At 40.3% G+C, this 15343-nt stretch overlaps 1 protein-coding gene across 1 annotated transcript in view; it reads left to right on the forward strand.

Annotated features, from left to right (window-relative positions):
* The window catches only part of abcc8 (ATP-binding cassette, sub-family C (CFTR/MRP), member 8), a 54927-nt gene that overhangs the window by 28595 nt on the left and 10989 nt on the right, over positions 1-15343 (forward strand). Inside the window, exons 18-26 of the mRNA XM_029433737.1 lie at positions 4426-4458; positions 6030-6068; positions 8148-8246; positions 10009-10093; positions 10432-10512; positions 11150-11287; positions 11403-11528; positions 11741-11837; positions 13248-13495. Coding sequence (XP_029289597.1) covers positions 4426-4458; positions 6030-6068; positions 8148-8246; positions 10009-10093; positions 10432-10512; positions 11150-11287; positions 11403-11528; positions 11741-11837; positions 13248-13495 — 946 coding nt within the window. The remainder of the gene's footprint in view (positions 1-4425; positions 4459-6029; positions 6069-8147; positions 8247-10008; positions 10094-10431; positions 10513-11149; positions 11288-11402; positions 11529-11740; positions 11838-13247; positions 13496-15343) is intronic.

Genomic DNA, 15343 nt, shown 5'->3' on the forward strand with positions numbered 1-15343 from the left:
GGTCTGGTCGGTGGCTTGAACCAGCAACCCTACAGCTCACACCCCAAGCCCCTACTGACTGAGTTAAATCGCATATGAATGAAATGCTTGTAGAATCCGTAGTTGTATTTGTATTAGTTGATTTAATGTGTGAACGAGCGATACAGAGAAGGCTCACATGAAACTCATTATTAGGCTGTCATTTGTAATATATTGTTGGAGTGGTGAGCAGGCCTATTGTTTTTGGATATTTGGGGAGTTAGGTGGTCCGTGAGTGTTTTTCTATTGGTTAAGTGGTCCTTGGTCTGAAAAGGTTTGAGAAACACTGCTCTACAGTAATGAAACTAAGAAAACAAGATTTATTGCGATTATCCATTAAACATGAAGTTGATAGATAGGTGCTGAAGTATGACATCAATCATTATTTGTTCTAATTATCTGATATTTACTCTGTTTAAGAGTCTCCTGTGACTAAAGGAATTGATGTTCTGTGCGTATGAGGTATTTCCTCTAGCAGCTGTGCTGTACAACAGTCCTGCCGGTATATCATCCACTTCCACATCCATTCCTTTACAAAGCAATACGATACCTGTGCCGTCAGGGAAATCCATGAACTGTATGGTGGACAGGTCATCCCTGAAATCCAATCTAATCCATGGGTGAAAGGTTCATATAAAGAGAATTGCTCCTCCCGGAGGAGACCTGGCCCACTGGTCAATGTCATGGCAATTATTTCTTCCTTATCCTCAGCCTCTGACTGGTGCTTTTTAAACCTCTCTGGTAATTGGTCTGTCAAGGAGCTTTTATTTATGTATTCTCATTCTAGCAATTAATTCTACGTCCCCTGTCAGGGCAATGCAATTAGCATCAACATCAGACCTTTTACATGACATAGCAATAAAACATGAATGGATTTGTAGGTCTGTAGAGCTGATATTACAGGTATTACAGATTATTACATTATACAGATACATTACATTATTTGTGATAGATAGTGTAGACTGTAGGAATGTGAGGATCCTTTCATGCACCACTGACCCAAATTAAGTCAAATGCAGATGTGGAAACATCCCGGCCAACCCGCTGTGACTGCAGGCTAGAAACACAAGTTTTGCTCTTAATGTTTTGCACTACATCTAGCTCATATTTTTATGCAGATTGAATGCACTTGGCTCTCGGACGCTGAAATGTGGCAGTGAGAGTGGCCTGTAACAGACCCCCGTTGAATGTGTTCAGTACATTTTGTGATTGTGATTATTTATGTGGATTGTTGCACTTAATAATTGATCTGCTCTGATGTAACCTTTGTAGTCTTTCGGATAAAGTCCTGTTCTCGCTGTAGAATGTGGGTGGCCAGATTCAGCAAAAGTAATCCGAGTGGATCTAGAAAAGCAGAGCATATTTTAAACATCTCAGATGAAACTGAATACTTATATCTCACCCGATGCAATCTCCTGCAGTGAGTATCTCGTCACCTCCCCAGCTTAGCGCCGCTATTAGTCTCCATTTGTCAGCAAAGTTTAGTTCCCCCTACTTGTCACGGTGTCCTTGGCAGTCATACACACTCACACAGTTCCTCCCTCTGTCCCGATGCCAGGGCCGGGCTGCGGGGTGCCTGAACCCTCTCACTTATCATGTGTCCGAGGGAGAGACCGAGGAGCTGTCATTTAAGCTTTGCCCTCCTGAAGCATACAGACACATTAGAGTTTGTCAGAATGTTGTTGTTATTTTTGAGCTGTGTTTAAATCTGGAACATTTAAAGCTACACATGATGAAACGTTTTATCTGGCAGGGTAACGGTGTGCGAGTATGCGACAGATACAAATAACTGAGATAATCAAAAGTATACTGGAGTATACAGCGTGACTAATCAGAAGAGCGATGACTCATGGCTCTGAGCGTCAGCTGTTACAGATCAGCTGATGGTGTCCATGTCTTTAACACTCTGCCTGATGTTTATATGTTGTATAATCAAGTTATAAGAAATATGTGGGTTACTTGAAAAAACACTTTCAAAACACAAGTTATTTAGAGGCTGTTCTGGAGCTTTTGATCATATCACATGATCTTCCTCAGCTGAAGGAATTGCAGTTTTCATGGAATTTATATTTTTCTGATGACTTCTTGTCCCAGTTTTCTTAAGTGTTGAAACTGAGATTGAAACAGCAGTTGACAAAACAATCTCACCATAAGGTCCACTGTTCGGTCAACGATCAAGGAAAAACTCTCAATATCAGTTTGAGTTTTTTTCTGACAGATCTCTCATCAGTTCGTTTGTGGCAGAAAGGAAATCGATACAACACATCAGTATGATGACATCATCAAGAACAAGTCATGCTTTATGCTTTTAGTGTATCTGTTTGTTAGTCACTTGCTTTAAAAAAATTAGTTTAGTAGGTCAAATTTAAATCTGATGACTGCGGCGTCCTTTCTTGGGGGGGTGACGTGTTTACTGACGCAGTATTTTACAAACACAATCTGTCATTTCAATCAATGGGACCCCCCCAACCACCACCCTTCCTCATCCACCTGCTCCCACCTACTCCCTCTTGCTCCCGTTGCCCCTCTGCTCTCCCACTCCAAATATGGTAGAGAGCAGGGAGCGTCTGGGATTTCTCGGTCATTAAAGTGGATGACTATTTGTAGCTTGACCTCAGTATCCAGTCAAAGCAGTGCAGAATGGATATCTTGTGTGCTCTAAGGTCTAGTGTTTTAAACTGGGCAGCATAGCCAGTATAGGAGCGAAGTTTTGACCCCAAACCGTACCTGCTGAAGTAATTAACTGCAACACATCAGCTGGCTGACCCCATATCCCAAACTAGAGAGTAAAATGAGCATTTTACTGGAAGGTTTTAAGTTGGTTTCAGTTATTGAACTAAAAAACAAGAAAAACGAGTGAAGAAAAGATGTTTGTTGACAGATATGCAGCAGTATCAGTCATTATCAGGCGTGGTCATCACAATGAACATGCACCATTACTCCCTGTCATCGTTAGGGGGCGTAACTGTTTTAATGATGGATGTTTAAGTTACTTAAAGACCGTTAGAAACTGTGGGAACTTAAGATCCTCAGCCTGGCTTTGATGATTAGACTCGCTGCTGATAAAAACTGTTTTGCATGACTCCTTCCCAAATTCTCCTGGAACGTGACCTTGAATCCTCAAAGGTGTTGATTGACTTGAAGGGGAAATAGCCCTCGGTGCTTCAGTCTGAGGTGAAAGCTGTTTCATACATTAACTCCGACGTGATCACCCTGTTTGGCTGAAATCAGCGGTGCATTCAGGCTTCAGTGTCTTTAAAGAGTCATTAGGTGATTACATGAGGTCATTTTGTCTCAAGGGATGTTTTCAGATATCAAATTATTCATTTTAGCATTGTTGATTGAGGAAATCTTTCCATCCAGCTTCAAGAAAGTCAATTTGATATTTGCCATGTTCATTTGTAGGACGTAATCAAACTATTTGAACGTTTTCTTAAAAAATATATAAATTTGTCACATTGATTTTTGATTTGAAATAGATAAAATTCATCTTGAAAAAGGAAACGCACACAAAGTTCCAACATTATTACTAAAGCATTTTTGCAGTCTTTAGATTATGCTTTTGTACTCTTGTCACTTGCCACCCCGTCATCTTCAAAATCCTTTTCTTCTTTTTGTTATGATTGACACTGGGACAGTACTGTATTGCTGTTTTTATTTAGGGAATCTCTTGTTTTCCTTTTGATTTAAATGGATTTTTATTTTAACTATTCATTCAAGTGTTTAATTTAGGAGGAGGTATATTTAATCAGCTTATATGGTTTATTGGCCGCTCTTGTCACATCTGTTCACTTCTGTTATTTCTTTTTTCACCTGTTTTTCAAAACTAAATCTACTGAATTGCAATCTCTGTTATTTATAGGTCTTAATTTCACGACAGCGTTACCTTCGATGACTTTATTTTATTTTACACAGTCAGTACACACAGTGGTGTTTACATGTATGTTTGTGGCGTCCGAGCTTCTTAAATGTCAGTTGCCACTTCTCTCCGAACAGCTGTGATGTTTGAAGCTTCTGCAGGAAACTGGTGTTGTATGGTTGTACTCAGGCGTGCTCAAAGTCACCTGCTCAGGACGAGAGAGATGTCAACTTGGAAAACCTAAAAATACACCGCAGCTTCTACTGAGCATGTGCAAAGCTCCCAACAGCCAATCAGATCCTAATGACTTTGAGATTTAGGACTGTGAATGTGAATGGTTATGTGCATGTGTGTGTGTACTGTATGTGTGTAGGGCATTTTATAATTCTTAAAATAAGAGTTTATGTGAGTTTTATTGTCTTTTTTTAAATTACGTAACCAGACTTCATACATTAATTATCCCCTGGCCTCTGGAAGTTTACAGTGTGTTTGATGAGGAATTGTTAAATATATTTCCATTTATATATTTTGTTCTCTATTTTTTGCAGCCTGCCAAACCTGGAGTCTGAGGGAGATGAAAGGTAAATCAGAGTAAAGAGGAAAAAAGAGGAAAAAAGTCCAAGCACCTGAATCCAAACATAAATCAGTGCCATCATGTATTTTTAGTTGTGCTTTAAAGAACAATTTCAAAACAGGTTTAAAATCACAGATTGCCTTCTGAGGAAAAAAGTCAGTTTAAGTCAAATACATTAAAAAACATTTGCAGCCGGGATTACAGGAATATGTAAACATAGTACAGTGCACTGTTTTTGATGAGAGTAAAAACATTAGATTCAGCTGTTGCACATGAGCGATACGCTATACATCCCTCTTATAGATAAAGCACTGTTGACATTTAATAATTGTCACTGCTTGTTTAGCGAATGCAAAAAGTGGTGTTATTTTAGCACACTGTGGATAATTGTTTCTATCTGTAAATCGACTGGACCTTCCATTTACTGTTTTTTTTGCTCTGGAATAACACCACACACGCAGCACACACACACACACACACACACACACACACACACACACACACACACACACACACACACACACACACACACACACACACTCACACGCAGTAAAGCATCCATGTCAGCCTGTGTTTGGCAACAGTATATTTGAGCATTTGACACCTGGTGTCTTGCCACTGACAAAATAGGAAACTTCTGTCTATTGATAGCATAATGTTTTACGAGTCTGAGTGTCCACAGAAACAAGAATTGTGCACTGAATAACAGTATAGGGCAGCACATATGTTTGTATATTGAGGGCACAGTGAAAGTTTCAGTGTGCAGTGTTAACATAATACTGTTATGTCAATTTAGGATTTATTTAATAAAATGGTTCTCCTTATTTGTATTGATTGAATGATTGATTTTGTACCAGATTGTATTTGCAAATAAAAACTCTAATTTTTTTTCTGGTCATAAAACAAGATGCATATATAAAACATACTTCCAAATATATACCCAGTACACAAAACAAAACAATATATAGCATGAAACACAATGAAGTTATAATACATAAAACTGAAACTTAATATATAATATACGGTATTATTATAATTGTCTTGTCCACATTCAACCTTCAGTGCTGCATAACATTCAAAGTTAAAAGCTACTTGCTTAATAATTGTGTATACAGTGTTTGAGCGAACACCCTGCCTTTACAGTGAAAGTGCAGCTTACAGAGGAAGACATAACTAGATGAGCAGGATACCAGCTAACAGCAACAACCTTCCCGCCAGCCACAGCCCCATACTAATACTAATTGACATCATAATCATCGCCTGAGGAATCAGATCCTCTGAGAACTGAATGCGTCAGAGTCCAAACGGGTTGATGCTGATTTCCATATCAGCAAATTACAGGAAGAAATAATGGAGGTGGTGGGCGTTATTTTTAGGAAGGATAAGATCACAGCTAATGATAGATGGGTACATGTAGGGCAGCTGAGCAGCGACATGAGTGCCATAGTGAGGGAGGAGAATATGGGTTACTGTTTGTTTTTCTGTTAATCATTACAGGATGAAGATTGAGTGAATAATGTGTTTATCTCAGAGGGAACAGTATTGTTAATCTGTGTGTGTTTGATGTTTTCTCTGCAGTCCCACGGACAGAGACGCAGCAGGTGACGGAGAAATCAGGTGAGCTATACATCATGCGGTCTCCATGGAGAAGCATCATCATCTCAAGCCGACTCGATTACTGTAATGCACTCTTTACCGGCCTCCCAAAAAAAATAACAGAGAGACTTCAGCTCATCCAAAACTCTGCAGCGAGGCTGCTGACTAGAACCAAGAGGAGAGACCACATCAGTCCAGTGTTAGCCGCTCTACACTGGCTTCCAGTAACTTTTAGAATTTATTTTAAGGTCCTCCTTCTTGTATACAAAGCCCTAAACGGAACCGCACCAAGTTACACTGCCAACTCTCTAATAAACTATGTGCCCCCAAGAACATTACGATCATCCACTACTGGTTTATTAAATGTTCCCAGAAACATCCAAAAGAAAATTGGGGATGCAGCCTTTAGCAATTATGCACCAAAGCTATGGAACACTTTACCTGCAGACATCAGGGAGGCAAGCTCTCTCAATATCTTCAAAAGTAAGCTAAAAACATATCTCTTCACTTTAGCCTTTTAATGATGATATTTTATATCTCTTCACTTTAGCCTTTTAATGATGATATTGTATATCTCTTCACTTTAGCCTTTTAATGATGATATTTTATATCTCTTCACTTTAGCCTTTTAATGGTGATATTTTATATCTCTTCACTTTAGCCTTTTAATGGTGATATTTTATATATTTTACCATAATGCGTTTTAGCTTAATTTGTGGGTTTTGTGTTGTTTGCTTCTTGATGGACCTGCTTGGCGTTGATGAAAAAATCAAGTGAAGAAATGGTTTTGTCATCATTTAAAGTAAGGAAGGAGAAGGGGCAACAAGGGTGGATATTTGACAGAGATATTTCATACTTCTCACAGCAGAGCAGAGGAGTAGTTAAATATTGAAGTCCTTTGACCTAAGAGATATTTGGCAGAGGTATTTCATACGAGTCACAGAAGCATACCTATAAATAACGACAACTCCAAATTTTACCCTTTGTACATTCTGAAAATGTTCAAATTTGATCTTTTTACAAAACATTATGAACAACCTGAAATTTCTTAAGAAAAAAAAGTGCAATTTCAACAATATTATGCCTCAGTTTATCATTTGCACATGTGCATTACAACTTATAGATCGCAGTGTATCTACAAAGGCACAAAACATTTCGTCACAGGTATCTGGAACAGTATTTTACTTTTACTCCGCGGGCCGCATTGGACCCTCTGGTGGGCCGGTTTTGGCCTCCAGGCCGCATGTTTGACACCCCTGGCCTAAGCGATATCTGACAGAAACATACGAGTCACAGCAGAGAAGACGAGTAGTCAGATATTGCCTTGGACTGAAAAGGTTAAACCAGCGTGTTTAATAACGGTTTTATCTGGATTTTACCATAAACGAAATCTGGGACTCACAGTGACGATTGTGTTTTAACTTACTTTGTACAACGGGGACAAAGGGAAGTAGAGTATCGATCAGAGAAGTGGAAAGCCCACTTGAGTTTTTGATGAAGGTCAAGTATGGAGCGGAGAGTTGTAAACACTTAAAAACCTAGCAAGACTGCTATTTTATACTATTTTAATTCTGCTATTTATACAATGGTACTTCAGACTCATTTACATCAACACTGTGATTATTGTACTGTAAATGCTCTTATTCTGTCCTTGTACTAATTGTTATGGTTTTTGTTGTTGCTGTGAAGCACTTTGGGCTGTAATTCTTGTATGAAAGGTGCTCTACAAATAAAGCTTATTATTATTATTATTATTATTATTATTATTATTATTATTATTATTATTATTATTATTATTATTAGCAGAGCAGAACAGCAATTCTCACACTCATCTAGAAATCCACTGAAGACAATAGAGAACAAGATATTCCCTCTGCTCACGTATTTACCCATGAGCCTCAGCTGACTTCACAAATACGCCACAGTCTCTAATGATCTCCGGGCCAGTTCTTTAAGCACTCAAGTTATTATTTTTTATTATTATGCATGTTCTGCCTCCCTCGTCTTAAGCAAAACACTGATTAAGAAGTAACATTTGAACATAGAGAACAGATTATTGATTGTTTGAAACTTCTGCATGTGTTTTAAAACCTCTGGTAGGAAGAGAGGCGCTGTGGCCTACGCTTCCCAGAAGCCCTGGCTGTTGAATGCGACAGTGGTGGAGAACATCACCTTTGAGATGCCCATGATCACACAGAGGTAAGACCTCATACCGTGCTGCACACTGCAAGTAGATGTGACGCTCTTTCGTTGTGGATGTGCTCCACATTGACCGTTTCACACGGTACTCTTGTATTAGTAACCACGTGAACGTGTGCGTAAGCTTCCCTACATTAGTTACTGATCTTAATTGTGTAGCTTCAGTGCTGTTACTGTGACACCTTTAATCCCAGTTAAACTAGCTGTCTCAGAACATTATACTTAAAATGACATTTAGAGCTGTTAATTATAACAGAGTAATCAATGTGTTGTCTGGCCAAGCTGTTAAGCCAAAATAGAGCTAATAACCTTCCTGCTCCCTGAGGCCACTGGGGTAAATTGAATGTGTTCGTGCCTGATTAAGTCAACACTTTGAATCCAGTAAAAAGAGCGAGCCAGGGTTTGTCTTGGCTGATGGTGTCTTTTCGCTTTGCAGAGTGTCTACAGTTTCACTCACTCCTGGCTCCACAACATATGCTGTTTTCTCCTGCGTGAGCGCTATCAAAAACACACACACTTTCTCTTTTAATGACTTACACTCAAACGCAATTGCACACGCTCACAATTTTCATCCTCACAACAAATGGTCTTTCTAAAAGGTCAGTTGCTTTGATTTATGGTTGTGGCCGGGCTCTCTCTGTACATACATCTAATGGGCCGCTGTGGTTTGTTGCTGGGGAGATGTTTGCCCAACCTTGTGCTGCGTCTCCTTGCTGTCTCCTCTATCTTTCTCTTCACACATCCCTTTCACCCCCCGTCCTGTCCTGCTGTCAGTGTCCAGAAAAAGGTGCTGTGCAGTCGAAGCTGTTATCACCCATGTTCTCTTTTGTGCCACTCCTTAGCTTTAGTGCGCATCATGTGCACAACAGTGTGTCGAAGCACAAATTGTACACAGTTATTTTAATGAATACATCGTTTGCAGCTGCCATGATACTTTATTTCTGGCTTGCGAGGTACAACTGTGTCCATGTGAGACCATGTTTAAAACTGATGATAAAATATTCAGTAGTGTAAACCATAGCCATGTGCTGCAAGAGATTTGTTCTTATATTTGAAACAAAACCATCATGTGACACTGTGGATTCATAATTCTATGCATAGACCATTTGTGATTTGTTAGATTCAGATGAAAAATATATTCAGCCGGTGAGGGATCATTAATATTAATAAAGATAAATCAGGATCTGGACAGGATCTGGAAATCGGATAGAAATAAAGACTATTTAAAACCGTATTATTCATCCTTTTCTGGGCCGTGACCTCATATCTTTATGTCTCAAACCTGTCAACCTGTCATGTCGCGCCGTTTCTACTTTAGTTTCAAGACCATGTGGGTATAGCTCCAAATAAATAAAATAGAAATGATGATGCATTTCAATGAACAGCATGCGATTTATTTAAATCGGAACATGTTTGAATGACCGAATTCAGATTTATTCCCAGTGTGTCTCTGTGCTCTCGGAATATGCCTCTTATTCTGTGTCTGTTGAAGTGAGTCTGATAAACCGCTCAGGGCAAAAACGTTCAAGTTAAACCACAAAGGCTTCTTTTTATTTTCAGTGTTTGTGGCTCTGTTCAGACTTTTATGTGTTGTGTTACGCATACATAATAGCATTTTACATGCAAGATATGTATCATTTGAATTAATTTACTGTCTATATTAATAACCAAGTGGTTAATAATGAGCAGGCCCATAGTTTCCCTCTGGCTGGTATTAGCAGCTGCTCTCTGTCCTCATTTGTATTCTGTGTGTGCCCGTCAGGTTCAATGCTGTTATCGAGGCCTGCTCTCTTCAGCCTGACATTGACATCCTTCCACACGGGGACCAGACAGAGATCGGGGAGCGGGTCAGTATCACAGTAAAATTATCGATTCTCTGTGAATTCTTATGTAGTCTTTTTATTTTCCAGATCTGGCCATAGCTCCCACTGTGGATTAGAGCATTGCAGAACCATTTGTCATCATTACTGTGCAGCCAGGATTTGATGTTTTGTGTGTTGGGAGCTGGGCTGACCTTGTTCGGCCAGAGCACTGTCATGTTGGATTTCTTCATGCATCAGTAATGCGGGAAATAAACCGTGATCTCCGTTGTCTCTGGGGCCAAGTGCCACATGCATTTATAGATTCATGTTCATCCTTCTTTGTAGTAAAACCATGTAATAAAGTTTTCTTCCCTGTGGTGCAGGGTATCATCCTGTCAGGGGGACAGAAACAGCGCATCAGCGTAGCCAGAGCCTTGTACCAACAGACCCACGTGGTCTTTCTGGTGAGTCTTCACACACACACACATGTTCCATCAAAAGAAGGATTTTAGTTGCCGGATTGCACCTTTTATCAACCTTGTTAGTAGACATGGTTTTTTCTGAAGCTTTACCTGAAGACTCAGATGTGATTCTATTTCTGATGCCTTCCTACTTCCTGCGTGACAAAAATAGCAACACAGTCTCTTGAGCTCAGCTGCAGGGCTGAGAAGCTGACAGAATGTCACTTCCTGGTGGATTATTATTTCATGATTAATCGTTTAGGTTATGAAATGTTAAACAAGAGTTTAAACATTTGTATTTACAATTTCTCAGAGGCCACGGTGATGTTGTCAACCTGCTTGTTTTGTCTGAATGTGGTCTAAAGCTGTAATATATTGAATTTACTTTATTTACTTATCATATACCGCTTAACAACGTCAAAACAGCAAATCTGGGAATCTTTGCTTGAAAAATTAAGATTCAAAGTTGTGTATTTTTGTGCACCATTCAGACCACTGTGACTCTAATCTAATCAACCCACACACAGTCCTAATGAAGCAGTTCTTGAACACACTTTAATATATAACATCTGAGGATATAGAGAAATACTTATTCCTACTAAATACTTACTTACTAATGTATTTTTATGTATTTTTTTAGGATGACCCGTTCTCTGCCTTAGACATCCATCTGAGTGACCATCTGATGCAGGACGGCATCCTCAAGCTCCTGAGAGAGGAGAAGAGGACGGTGGTGTTGGTCACACACAAACTTCAGTATCTACCACACGCAGACTGGGTGAGACCATCTCAAAGATCCCAGAGCGCCTAAAGATACATTTCCAGTGGCAGCTAATACTAAATGTTGCATTTCTTCTTCTCTATTTGTGTGTGTGTCTGTGTTTTTTTGTTAGATCATTGCAATGAAAGATGGCACAATTCAGACTGAAGGGACTCTGAAGGACATCCAGAACTCTGAGCCTGACCTCTTTGAGCAGTGGAAAACCCTGATGCACAGACAGGACCAGGAGTTTGAGTCGGTGATTAATGACTGCACATTCAAAGTGCAAATTCATCTTTGAATCTTTGCTTTGCCCTTTAATTAAACAGTTTTTAGATTTGGGAGAGGAGCAAACAATCCAGTGCTGCTTGTAACGACAGTTTGATTACCTGGATGTTTGTTTAATGTCACACCAGATTATAGTCTTTAGTATTTTTGGAAGAATCACGTGTTTTTTCTTTATGTCTCCAGGAGACAGAGGCAGCGAGTATGACAGATATGGAGAGGAAGAACCTGCGGAGGGCCATGTACTCCAGAGATGCTGCCAGGACTGAAGAGGATGAGGAAGGTGAGAGGTCACAGGAAACAATGATGACATATGACTGCTCTCAGTTCTTTACTGATTTCAGCCTGTTAAATAATGAGTTTAGGTATGTACTGATGATAACAAAGTAGCATCATTTACCTTCTCCTATTGTGTCTTATTTGCAGCACGTCTGACATCACATTAAAGCTTTATCATTTGAAATGCTGCAATGATTTGAATGATCTGCATATCAGTCTTGTGTCTTGTTCTTTATTTTATTTTATCCTACAAGCAAACATTACATGGATGTTACATGCTCCAAACCCTTCTGGGTCTGGAGTCTCATGTCTTGGCTTCTCTTTAAACTTCCTCAGCAACCAGATATGACTCCACCTTCTCTCTGTAGCAGCCTCCTGCTGTGGCTGAACACTGAATCTGATCCTTTAACTGTATGTGTCTCTGCTGTTGAATGTGCATCTGTAGTGGGAGATGCTAAGCTGCAGTGGCTGTACTCTTTATCTGTGTTCTGTGTTGTTTCTTGTGTGCTGGTGGCACCCCTGAGTGGACTTGTGAGATGGCTCCAGCACAACGTTTTGCCCTCATGTTCGATCAAGCAGGTGTGGTCAGAATGCATGGACTGAAAAACTAAAACAAACAAGTCTGTGGCATCGTGACGCTGCAGCTGTGTCAACTTCTCCCATCATCTTAGAATCATTTATCTTTTTCTTTTTTCTCATTTTTCCACAAATGTGTCACTCCTGCTCCTCAAATCTTACTTAATGCCAGCATGATTGCATAGTAGAACATAGTATCAGTAGTCACTCACCCTCTCCCTTTCTTTTGCTCCTCTACTCTGCTGCTTCCTCTCTATCTCCAGCTAGTTAGACTCCCACACGCAGCCTAATGCTCCAAAGCTTGCTGCATGATGTGATGAGATGTTTATCGGGGTGGGGAGGAAGCTGGAGGTCGTTAACATTAGATCCTCAACCCCAGCCAGTGTGTCATGGCTGCTCCATTGCCCCTGAAAAACATGTCTTTCCTGGGAATGAGCATTTGCCTGGTGTTGAAGAACATGAATATATATGATGTAGCCTGTAGAATAATGTCTCGGTGGTTTCTCCTCTCGCTTGGCCCTCTTTCTCTCTTATTCTGTCTGTGCTGGTAGTGGTTCTTTAGACAGACACAGCAGCGCGAAATCTAGGAAATGTGTCAGAAAATTTGAAAAGAACAAGAAGGAGAGAGAGAAAATGAAGACAATGAAATATCTAGGAAGGCAAATGTCAGAAATGTCAGAAACATTTGGTCACAGCAGAGGAGACACAGTTAAACACAGAAATAGTCCTTTATGTAAAGTATGAAACTCTGTTAGGACACAGTCATATATTGTGAAATGCTCTTTTAAAAAACTGAACCAAGACTCAACATTTGAACTCGTCTCTGTCTTGATCCCAGAGGAATCCTTGGAGAGCGACGATGATGACGACATGTCACAGGCGATGCGTCAGCGGACCACCATCCCCTGGCGCTCCTGTGGCACCTACCTGTCCTCCGCCGGGGTCCTCCTGCTCACCCTGCTCCTCCTGTCACAGCTCCTCAAACACTCCCTCATGGTCGCCATCGACTACTGGCTGGCACACTGGACGTCACACGTCATCGCGGCCAAGATGGAAGCAACAGCTCGTAACTGCACCGTCGTTCAGGTGAGCGGCTGAACAGCATCGTTTTCTTTTAGATGATTTGTTGTTATCTGGCAAAAGACAGCTGTGTTTATCAGCAGGTTTTAGGGTCCTATTTTCCTGCTTGATTGTCACTGCCTTTAGGGGGGAATAAAACAATCGTTTAAAAGCCACTTAATCTCTTGTTATAGCCTCTCAAAGAGGATTTACTGTGCCTTATCTGAGGGGTTCACCAGATGATTAACGGTAAAGTAAAGAAGAAAAGAGCTTCACAAGGCATCTGAATTGTTACCTCTCTTTTTGTAAAATATTGGATCCTGAAGTTTTGGATCCTTGGGCCTTTAAACATTTGACAATTTGATAAATTTGGAGGTCAAACTGACTGATACATTGACACATTTAAATGGGTCACAAGTGCAGAAGGTTGTGAAACACTGTTGATGTTAAGCTGGATATCTTTAGGTTGTTGACTGTTTGTCAGACCAAACAACCAATTTAATCAATGTGGGCTTCAGGAAATCACAGGCATTTTCACCATTTTCTGGCAGAAAGTCAAAAGGGATTTATATTGATTAAAAGGGATTAGTTTATCTTAATTTTAAAAGCTTTTGCAGATTGTTCCATAATAATGGAAATCATTTTGCAGACCGTATTTTAAATAAACTCATGCATGTAAATAAACAAAGAGTTAATCAATTATTCTTGAGACCATGCTGCAGTGAAATTACATAACAGCTTTCTCACTAAATCTCCTGTGAATCTCAGTTGAGCGGAGCTGACCTAAAACACACACACAGACACTGCCAGCTCCAGATGGAGCGTTCACTAATGCAGCCTGAAGCAACTGCAGCTCAGATTCATCTGTATGACACAGAAACTAAATGTATTGATGGAGAACGTGCTGCTGGGAGTTGTTGGTTGAAATACCTGCAAATAAACGATCTCTGAGGCTTTTAGCCAATTTCATTGAAAAACATTGCAACTGATATGATCTGAAATAAACCCTCAACAAACCAAAACAGAAGTGTGCGTGAGTGAAAGACGAGTTGTCACCTACATGAACCTCTTTAACCTGTATTCACATGTAAAGCTCGTCTTTCATCAGCGACCTCTTCCCCAATATAATCTGTAACTGGCACTCACAAGCACACAGAAAACACACACATTTAGACAAAGTAGACAATTGCACACACACTCGTGCTCAAACACAATATCAGTGCAGTGCAGTGCAGCTGCACCGTTCACAGGTCGGGGGCTCACCAGCTGTTGGCAGTTGATCATGTTCCAAGACCAGTGAAGTCGCTCTATTATTAACAGTTACGTGTGTGGTTGTGTGTGTCTTTGTTTTGCTTTTGTGTGTCCATCCTGTGAATTGCCAAGTCACGTTTCACACGGTCATGCCGAGAGACAGAGTCAGCTGGTGTTTGGGGACAACAGTTGGAAGTGCACTGGGTCCTCCTGTCGAATACTAACGGTGCATTCGTCTCACCTTGGCTTCTGTCTATTCCTTCACACACACACACACACACACACACACACACACACACACACACACACACACACACACACACACACACACACACACACACACACACACACACACACACACACACACACTGAAAACACACTGAGTTAAGTGAATGTGTCACTTGAATGCTGTGGACATGTTGATTGGCTGAGCTTCGGAGTGTTGTTTCCAGGTTAACTCATCTATTAGGGCACTCAGAAGTCCTGTTCTACTCTCAAATACAAACTCTGGCCCATGACTGACTGCATATAAACTTAATATTCACTTCACTGTTAAGGCACTTACAGTGAAGTTACTACTTGAATATTTGAAGTGAAGAGTCTTGAAATAAAAGAGGATTACAA

Source organism: Cottoperca gobio, chromosome 6 (assembly GCF_900634415.1).
Source record: "Cottoperca gobio chromosome 6, fCotGob3.1, whole genome shotgun sequence".
Taxonomy (NCBI): domain Eukaryota; kingdom Metazoa; phylum Chordata; class Actinopteri; order Perciformes; family Bovichtidae; genus Cottoperca; species Cottoperca gobio.